Source organism: Apostichopus japonicus, chromosome 1 (assembly GCF_037975245.1).
Source record: "Apostichopus japonicus isolate 1M-3 chromosome 1, ASM3797524v1, whole genome shotgun sequence".
NCBI classification, from domain to species: domain Eukaryota; kingdom Metazoa; phylum Echinodermata; class Holothuroidea; order Aspidochirotida; family Stichopodidae; genus Apostichopus; species Apostichopus japonicus.
The window spans coordinates 8,190,181-8,201,131 of NC_092561.1; the positions used below are offsets into that span (position 1 = coordinate 8,190,181).

At 38.3% G+C, this 10,951-nt stretch overlaps 1 protein-coding gene across 1 annotated transcript; it reads right to left on the reverse strand.

The window, feature by feature from the left end:
- Positions 1-2,130: 2,130 nt before the first annotated feature.
- On the reverse strand, positions 2,131-9,637 carry LOC139966317 (uncharacterized). The gene is made up of 6 exons (XM_071969190.1): positions 9,229-9,637; positions 8,228-8,382; positions 7,432-7,663; positions 5,305-5,399; positions 3,737-3,871; positions 2,131-3,174 (listed from the first exon to the last, which is right to left on the reverse strand). Exons 1-6 carry the CDS (start codon positions 9,355-9,357, stop codon positions 3,075-3,077), a joined length of 846 nt encoding a protein of 281 aa, XP_071825291.1. The 5' UTR covers positions 9,358-9,637; the 3' UTR covers positions 2,131-3,074.
- Positions 9,638-10,951: the final 1,314 nt, after the last annotated feature.

The following is a 10,951-nucleotide window of genomic DNA, read 5'->3' on the forward strand; positions in this document are numbered from 1 at the left end:
GAAGTCACATGAACGTTGAAGCTTTATCTGCTTTAAGGGATATTCTGCTGGCATAACATGTAAACCTTACTTTAAAAAAGAATAAGAATATTTCATATTGTTGGTTGAAGCCCTTACTTGTCCCTAACTCGGGAGATGGTTGATGGAATTTAGCCTAACCTATATTGATTGATTAAACCCTCTCTTACTCTACAAGGTAGATCATACGAGGGAACTGTTTTTCTAAACCTTTAGTTCCTGATATGAACTTGTCGTTGCTTTTATTTTTCATGAAACTTACATTGTGGTATGTTTGTTCTTACTGTCAATGTTACCTGTGGTTGAAATTTCATCGAAATGGAATTCTTAGGAAGAAACACTATTTACGTCGGTGGATAAACCATTGAATATTGAACAGAAAACCCCCAAAATTTTCAGCTCAATGATTGCCCGGCTTATAACACTATTCAGATAAGTACTATTTGCCAGATGCAGTTATAAAACAACACTAACTTTAAAGAGTTCATTTCTTCGCGATAAGAAACGCTAAGAGTTGGGGTGGGCATCCTACGACCCGCAGGGCACATGCGGCCCGCCAGTGATTTTTTGGCGGCCCGTGAGATGTCTTAAGCAAAAGGAAAAAAAGCAATCTATCTACATCATCACAAAAAAACGAGCTAGCTGCTTAGAATTTATCGGCACTATAATGATGATGTTAGGTAGGCCTATTATCACCATTAATAATCAACTGTACGGTATTGACATTATGTTTTTGTGAATACAGATTAAGTTCACAAAGCTATTGCTTGAAAGTCCTCGGAATCAAAGGTTTGAAATCAACAGCAGGTCGTTGGTTAGGTGCGGCCCAGTCAATTTTTCACTCATTATATCTGGCCCATTCATTAAACAAGGTCAACCACCCCTGCCTAAGAGGGAAGCAGTTTTGACTTTTAGGTGCAGAAACGTAAGGTGGCGGCATTTTTTTCCGAATCAAAGTATAACTTCAACCACCCAACAACCAGAAGATCCTTTAATTTAAAAGTCTCGATAAGAGCAGGACCTTGCGTACTAAACATCCAACTTACTTATGTGATTATACCAAGAACCACAATGTGAGAAAGTACTGACGGCTTTAATGAGGAGTTTCATGTGAATTCCATTGATAAAAATGATACCAGTTAGCACTGAATTATACATTGATATCTTGTCAAAAAGACAAAATGGATTTATTAGTACGCACCACCAGAATTCATCGACGCAGCTAGGGTTTCGAGGGACCCTGCTAAAGAGTGAGAGATGGGAGGGGGGCCTTCCACCGTTACTTCAGATTAATGCATAAACAAACATTAATAAGCATAAGTTATATGAAACCATATATCGACTAAAAACCATGACGAAGAAAAAAGGGGTGAGTGTTTGTAATAATAGTTTTTGTTTCGCAGAGAGGGAAATCGACAAAATGGAAAATCAATGTACCAATTGTATTTTGTTAATTGAATATGCATTTATGACAAAGGTTCGTTTCAATTCAGACATTACTGATTCAGTCTGCGAGATCATCGCTATATACGCCGATACTCAGTAACTACTGGTACAACCTGTAACACATGTTACCGTGTTACACACACAAAGCAGTAATTACTGATGCACGGTTGTGGGACATGAACAGTAGTAACATGTGTTACACAGGTGGCACTAACAGTTACTGTACTATAGCTGTGTGTTTGAAGTAAAGTAGGTACGGTACCGCCTGATTCCAGTTCACATCTCTCTTTAAATTACGCCAATTCGTCATACCGAGAATGAAGAAAGGCCATGTTCAGGTATATCCATAGGCCTATACTTATAGTATAAAACGACTAGATACGACTTCATTTTAGAATCGCGTATTTATGAACTCACACACAATGGTTGGTACAGCAACTACTGTTCATGTCCCACAACCGTGCATCAGTAGTTACTACTTTGTATTCGTAACATGTGTTACAGGACATGAACAGAAATTACTGTACCAGCTATAAGTATCGGTGGGGGGGGGGGGGGGGCTCTATGCACGGTACAAGAATGAAAATATCTGGCATTGCGTCAAAGCAGTGCATGGTCAGTTAAATTATTTGTCAAAATAGTAGGGGAAAAACAGTTGTAAGTGAAATAAGGAGGCGTAGGCACGTTGGAACTCATTCATTTATTGAATGCAATAACACTACTGGCAGTTGATATCCAACGGATCACAAAGTCGGAACTAACCCCTTAGCTGACCCCTGGACATTTGGGATATTTGCTCAATGACCCGTCAATTTCAAACTCTGATAAAATTGCAAAGTGTCCTCCACCGCGCTGTCTATATACTATCATATAATAATATATTTACTATTAAGTTTTTATATTACGCCGACAACGTATAATTACAACCCTGTGATTTACAATACGGAACACTGAGATAATATAGAAATAGGTTGGTATGAGTCAGATATGACGACCTGATTTATAACACGTTTTAAAATTTCTTTAAAAGGAGTCAAACTGTGAATTAATCCTTCCTTTATTCCTGTTATTCGGGAATACCAGTTACAGACGGACCTCACAGCGAACCTGTTACGAAATTAACTCATATATGAGAAGATAAGGCCAGTTTATATGTCAACAAGTTTAAAGCAACTCTATATCTCTACAAATTTATGAATATTTTCTTCGACTTTCGAAGTAAGGCTTCATAATAAATAAAACAGAATTCCAAGAATCATATCAATTCAAATTATGGTTTTGTTCCAAATTAATTTTTTATTTCCTTTCATGCAATGCGTGCAAATTAAACACAATGAACAGTAAAAAATGATAAATATGCCCTACTGCATCTATAAGGATTATCATTTTGTATCCATTTTTTTTTCAAACCTTGAATCCGATTCACTTTTTCATGCTTTTAGTGAATTCAACATTTGGTATGATGTCATTAATAGTTTAAACGTTGTTTACAAGACGCATGCAAATTGTCTAACACCAACAGTTTCATTAAAAACAAACGTATAGCACTATTCTCATCTATGTACGTGCATGGCATTTTCAAAATCACTGCATTCCAGAACGTATAATCTTCACATCGGTTTCTTATACAGACAGCAGTTATGAAGCAAGCTTAAAACCACAGGTGTGCTTTCTGGTGTTGACGAAGCATCAGCCAAAATAGACAACAACCTATCGGTTCAAGAAACAAAAACATTTCAGTAAGTCGTTGGAAGTTATCAAGGATATCTACTTGTGCTGCTTTGATTTCCAATCCATTTATTAAAACGTGTGCTGTATTAGTGGTTGAATTGATAGATGATGACATCTTTCCGATGATCTACTTGCCTAACGAATTATCAGTATATAGTTCATTAGGCCTATCCACTTCCTAAATAATTTTTCCTGCACAAAAAGCCATATTGTATCTGAATTTATAAACAATACGAGTCGTTGGAAGTTAGCAAGGAAAAGTCCTTATGCTATGATTTCAATGTCAGTTATTCAAAGCTGCTGTTTTCCTAGTCGATGACTTAATGAATAGATTACTGGCACCAGTCGATATCAACAAATTATCAGTATCTTATTTATAATGCCTCTCCACTTAATAACACACAAATACTGTATCGTATCGGAACTTTAAAAAATGGAAACTTGAAGAGAGTGTGGGACAACGTAATTGTTAGGTTAAGCCAGAATAGATAAGTAGACAAATAGAAAAAGACTATTATAAAAGATGTAAGAATATATTTGCCTTTTCTTCAATCTGTCAACCTGGTCTCCCTCCTCCGGGAATTGCTTGTTATACTCCTGCAATGTTCCCGAGGAGTTCAAGAAACCAACAAATCCGTCAATATTGTCGTACTGCCGCTTAGAAGTCACCTGGAAGCTATAGAAAGGGTCGGGATATGATAACATGTAAGCTACAAAATACTCACTAATGAAATACTCCCGTCCATGCATGATATCTGCAATATACAGTGGCGTAGGAAGGTACTTCTGAGTGGGGGGGGGGGGCTGAAGACTGATGGCCGGCCTGGGGGAGGGTTCTAAGAGGGAGGGGTGTCTCCTCCCCTTTGGAAATTTTTTGCATTTCCAGGTGGCCTCAGATGCAATTTGGTGCAATATTGCACACTTCACACTTTATCATTTATTGAGAAATGAAAAAGGGGTTTTCTGACTTGCGAAGCGGGGGGGGGGCGGAATGATACTTCCGCCCCCCATATTTTTCACTGGGGCTGGAACCCCCTCCCCCTCCCAGCCCCCCGGTTCCTACGCCCTTGGCAATATATGAAAAGAGATATAAAAATAAAGGAAAGCAACTATGGTGAAACAAAAAATTATTGTGAAGTTATACATATCATGGATTTAGCTGTTCCGGTTGTGCCTGAATTTTTTGCCTTGTTTCAATTTGATAACGCAAAGGGTGATCAATACCTTGTTTTCCCTTTGGGATGTAATGAAGCTCACCTAATAAGCGTCCACATAATAGAATGTGTGAGGAATCAATGTCGAGGGAAGCGAAACAGGTAACGTTGATTGTTTACAATCAATTAGTTGGTTATAGCTTTACTGTACGTCCGTCCTTACACTCACTGTGGTCTGCAGTGTTTGTGTGGAAGAAGTGCAAGTCTGAATCATGGATCCAGAGTCTCGAAATCCCACGAGCGTTCGCACAACAATCTTGATCACGGTGGTTCCATGATCCTCTCCCACCACCCTCACCGGAAAGGGAGATTACCGTTGCGGAGTTTGATCATTACTATACTTTTACCCGGACTTTTCTTGTTTGAAATACAGCGGTATATAAGGATTACATCGGAAAGTTTGAATATTCCAAAAGATCACAAACGACTTCTTGTTATCCACATACAAGAGTACAGCCGTCTTCTAATAGAATACCCCATGACCAGCCGATTCGCACAGAGATTACAGGAACGACTGTACATCCCAAGGATTTGTACCACAGTTAATGCTGGATTGTGCTGACAAATCTGATAATTCGGTTACTGAACTGATGTGTAATCCCAACAAATCCCAGCAAATCCCCATAACTTGATTTGTTGGAATTACACATATCCTCAGTAATTACTGTAATCATAATAGCACATGCTACTGACTTATAGCACGATCCAGTTTTCAATTTGGTGCAAAACTTTAAGATTTACAGTTATTAACTGTGTTCGCTGTGTGTATCGGGTGTGATGACGGTAAAAGGCTGATAACAATATCCATCCTATACTCTCAGATGTTTAACTTTTATGCTAGCCTATCGGTGTATAGGTATAGCATACTATACCTGCAACTCCATGTGTTACTCACGAGTATCTATCGGGATAGTCTGGGGCTGTATACATCCCTGCGGATAACACCTTCTTGGTTTCTTCTCGCAAAATACACAAACTTAGATCCATATACTACGAAAAGAAGTATAAAAATTAGGAATCATATCACATCTGAACCACAAAGTGAGCTATAAATGATTCACACGCACTTTTCACTTTTACTAATATTGTGCACTCACTCACTCACTCCCTCCCTCCCACCCCCCCCCCCGCCCTCCCGCGCCCCTCTTCAATAAAAAGAAAGCAATCGTGCAAGTGCCTTTATTTGAATTCCAAAAAGCGATAACTCAGTTCTTAAACAATTACAGTGAAAATGCCAGTCAGAATTTTGTGAGTTTCATTGACATTTTTCATGTATTGGAAACATGAGCCTGCAATAACGAAATTTATCTTCATAAATCGGTACTATACTTTCTACATACTTTCTTTCTTCTATACTTACTACACGAGGCTAACAAAGTGTTCATCGAATTATACAGAATTGTGTAATACTTGTAGCAAACGGCTGCCCACCCAGCCTATATCTGTATGACTGGGCGTCAATCATTGGGGGACAGGGGGACACGTCCCCTCCACTCTCTGAATGGGAGGGGGCACGAAATCAAATCCCCCCACCCACTCAGGTTGAGTGACTGGGCTGACTGGTGCTAGGCCTATATAACAGGCCCATAGGGAATCGTGTATCTCATAAAAGGAGCGCAAACATTATGCTTTTAGATTAGCAGTTATTAATGTTTCATTGACATCTGCTCAATCCCCTGATGAAAAATAGTACTTTTCAACTGTGTTGAAATAAGAATTACGGATTTCATTTCTACCATAAATTAAATGAGGAACCGCGCTCATATACCGCTGAGACAGTTCCAAAAACTTCATAGTATGTGGTATTTCACGTACAAGTAATATAACAATATATTATACGATATGTCAATTGTGTAGTGCATTGCAGTTTTGATTAGCAATGCCTCTCATGATAGTTTTTTGATATAATTACATATTTCATAGGAGTTTTGTGACAGATACATATATGGTGCTAAGCCCGGGTGCTCAGTTGCTAGTCATGTTGTTCTTATAACCATGTTACGCAAGTTATACCTCAAGTACTATTTTGTCCCCTTTTTATGGTTAAAGTTTATTTCGTAATACAAGTCTATCCACTTGTCGGATGTGACTCGTGATGAAATATATTTATAACTGACATAGCATTTCAGGGTCCAAACAAAAGCAAACTTGAAGATTTCTAGATGTTCTACGCCCCTGGACCCCCGCCGGGGCTTCAGACCTGGACCCAACCAGGGGCCCCTGGACCCCATCCGATAAAGGATTTGCGCCAAGGCGCTGCTGTGTGCGCTACGGGCACACGCCTTCAGTTTCATCCATGTTCAGTCATATATGCCCCCTTACTTTTCATTTGGGCCTGACGCCCCTACCAGTACTATCGATGACTCATCAGTAGCTTCTCATATAGACCAGTTGCATATATCACATTCTTATGCACCCTTAACGATATTTGCATTTGTTTCTTGTCACATTCCCGGATGCGTTTTTTTCCCAGGACGAACGTGGGTTTCAGGTTTTTCAGGAATTTACAAATTCGTTTGAAATCAGAGTTAGGGTTTAGAATGTGGGTTAGGGATCCAGTTTCCAGTGTGAAAACGAAGGATTGTCGTTCATAATCTGGGGTCAAAACTAGGAACAAATATTCAGAACATGTTTTTGAAAAGGCGTCACATGTTTGAAATGCAGGGATTTGATTGGCCGATGCCCACGTTCGTCCTGGGGTAAAAACAAATACGCTTCCCGAAACCGTTATGAAATCATTATGTGGAACGAGCTCGATGGTGGAAGTGATGGTAGAATGGATCAACGTTGAGCTTATAGTTTGTAGTATATGCTTATGTCTCTTTTATGCATGTATGGTAAGTACACTGTTGTGTGCATGTAGTGATCTATAGTATACATAATGGAGGATCAATGCTGAATCTACTCTATGATTTTGTTCAGGTAAAATGTACCAATAATAAGATCAGGAAAAGGACGAATGTCGGAGTGGGGGCGTGTACGAGAAAAAGACAATTCAGTATATGTAGCTTGGTATACTCACTAAGTTCATAAGATCTTGGCATTTCTTATCAACGCTGTCATTATTGGTTAGAGTCTTCAGATAAAAGCCATCCGCTCTCATCAACACAGTCAGAAGACAACCTCCTGGTTTTAAAACTCGATCAACTTCAGCGAGGAATGGCTCGGGCTGAAAGTAATGGATTGCTGCAGCCGTCGAAACCAAGTCAACGGAGCCATCTTGAAGGAAAGATAAATCTTCAGCTAGGTTAACCCTGAAAAAGAAACAGTTATAGTAATGTGTCATTGACTGGATAAGACATATGCTAACGATGATCACTTATGGTCGATTACTAAAGAAAGGAATCCTAAAGTAGTTATTAGAACCTGTACAGCTCAATCTTAGAAAGGATGCATGTGTGTGACGAAGTTTAATGCTTAAATTTACCGACACTGCAGCAGAACCGACAAAAACGCAAGATTTTCAATTTGTCATTCATAACTTTTGTTCCATTTCAACCTTTAATTGGCTTAACCAACATGAGAGTCGGTTTGGACTATACTCGGCTAACGGACTCCGAACGGGTGAAACGCTGGCTCTGAGGCGCCGCCACGTTGAAGCTGCCGAACGCGCCGAGTTCCTCTTTATTCGCGACAGCAACTATTTTATTGCGAGGCTCCGCGTTTGTTTCAAGGCGGCGCATCGCTTGTTTCGATGCCACGCAGCGTCCAATCCATTTGTATCACTAAGGCAGTATAGCAATTAATCCTACAATCCATCGCTGCGCAAATTAAAACCTGACTACCGAATAACTTTCACTATCACCTTGACAACTTACCTGTATTCGATATTTTTCTCCGTGGTTACTTCATTTGCTACATCGATCTGTGATTTACTGCGATCAATTCCTATCATCTTTGTAAAAAGCGGTGCGAGAACTTTCGTTAGTTGACCATTACCGCATCCAATGTCTAGCCCAACTGAATCAACATTCTAGCCAATAACGAAGGCAAAATATTAAGGGAAATGGTCAGTACGAAATCAAACAGAATATTAATATCGTTAAATGTATATATATATATATATATATATATATATATATATATATATATATATATATATATATATATATATATATAAATATATATATATATATATATATATATATATACATATATATATACATATATATATATATATATATATATATATATATGTTCTGTTGGCTTTTGTTTATGGTATTAATAATATTGTATTTATTCTCATTAGTTCATGCAACCACAATCTAGGCAGTAGCGGAACATGGCTTTCTCGAAGAGGGGATGGGAGGGGGAAGGGGGTGATGTTGCAACTATCGGTAGATACCGAAAATATTTCCAAAATTAAATACACACCAAAAGTCATCGTTGAAACGTGAGACACGTCAAGTTTGTCAACTAATTACTCTATTTTATGATCAACATTTTAGGTAAGTTTTAAGGCAAAATAAGATCAGAAGGGAGTACAAGGCTCTCATGCCCCCTACCCCAGATGTTCCCCTCCTTGGAAACAGTTGCTAAATAAGACACACTCACGGTTTTAATTTGATTGTGTTGAATTATACCTATATTTATATACAGGCCTTATAACGTCCATAACTTCAGACATAACATTTAATGACAAACCTGGTAATAACCACATTAATAGAACGATATGTGGAATATTATCTCTATACTGAAAAATACTTCTGCTTTAATCTGTTAATGAAACTTACTAATTAGTGTCAAATGTATTACTTCATGTAAATTTCAGTCGTAAGGACTGTATGCATATACATGCATGGTATACATGTATGCTTACCTGTGAACGTTGATTTCTTAGTCCCATGAACGACTCCACCTCTTTTTCGAGTCCCAAACCGATATAGTTTGGACGGAAATCTTGATAACTTCTCGCCGTTTCAACATCTTCGTAAAGACGGTCACCCATTTCTTAGTAAGATGTTAACCCAAATGGGAATAACTGAGTTCGGGTGAAAGTCACACGGCTAAGGCACTCCTAAACTCATATAAGTACACCGTGTTGGTCTGTAAAATTAGCAATCTTCCATATGGCCGGTCAGTTAGTTTACAACGCACTATATACCAATGGCAGTAGCACGTCATATTGTACCCTTCTTAATCTTACGCCAAACGCTGCAATCTACAAGGCCTAATTTTTGATATATAATTTTTTTATTTTATATTATTGTCATCTTTAATGAGGGTAGTCCTGCTTAGTGTAGAAGCATTGCTTTCCAGAGGAGCGGCCCTCAATAAAAAATTCATATATAATTATAAGCAGTAGAAAAAACGGCAAACATCCAAAAGCACAAAAAAAGGACGGCAATTTTTGATATATAATATTTTTTATATTATTGTCATCTTTAATGAGGGTAGTCCTGCTTAGTGTAGAAGCATTGCTTTCCAGCGGAGCGGCCCTCAATACAAAATTCCTATATAATTATATGCAGTAGAAAAAACGGCAAACATCCAAAAACACAAAAAAAAGGACGGCAAAAAGATAGACAAACAAATATCAGACGTCTAAACAAAATATATAAGTTTGTCATATTGCGTTTAAAAATGTTAACATTTGGCAAGCATTTCAAATAACTGCTATTCGGAGGTGTATATACCTTTTGACATATTCACGGTAAAAACAAACTCCTCATTTCATATATCTTTGTTGAATTAACAGAATAGGATGGACAGGTCAAGTGTAAGTAACCAAGGATTGACCGGCGTTAGGTGAACCGGAGTAAAATTTTACTCCGGCGGCTGAGTCAGGGCGTATATGGGGCATGATGCCCTCCACGTGTTCAACATCCTCAAAAGTGCCTGCACTTTTCATAAATTACAATTGCCCTTTGTTTTGGTAACAAAATGTACCCTTTGTTCTTTTATAATGTAAACTGTGTGCCCTTTTGTCATTCAAAAAATTCACTGTCGTGGCAAATTTAATAGAAGAAATTGTGGATTTTATTTTCCAGACAAACGTTCAAAATACTGCGATTAACGGAGAGTTTTAAGATAACCTTATGTTTGTAACCTCAAAACAAAATCATATCCGACTGCTCCTCGATAGTTTGTTCCCCCTCCCCCCCCCCAGCCTGGGCTTAACCCGCTTTCGCCGCCCCTTATCACAGCTCAGTAGCATGCCGTCCTGGTATCATAGAGTTTCTGGGTTTTTTTTTTTTTTTTTTTTTAAATAACATATTTGGACACCGTGATCTTTGAGATTTTTATATTATCCAAATAATCCAATGCATGAGTTGCGGGACCCAGTTTTATGAAGAGCCTCAAAGTACATCACATAAAATGTAAGTGCTCTTTTTGGAAACAAAGAAACAAAAGAGAAGTTGAGTATGCTGGATTGGCTAAGAGCTAATTATTGCTTAATACAAATTTGACAAGTGGGAAGCGTTGTGCACATGCATACTATATTTTTTTTTCGAACCTTGTTCTGACACACTTGCCTTAGATTCTATAGTCAAGTTTTATTAATATAACTAAAAAAGAGTCCTTTTCGAGATAATGATGCG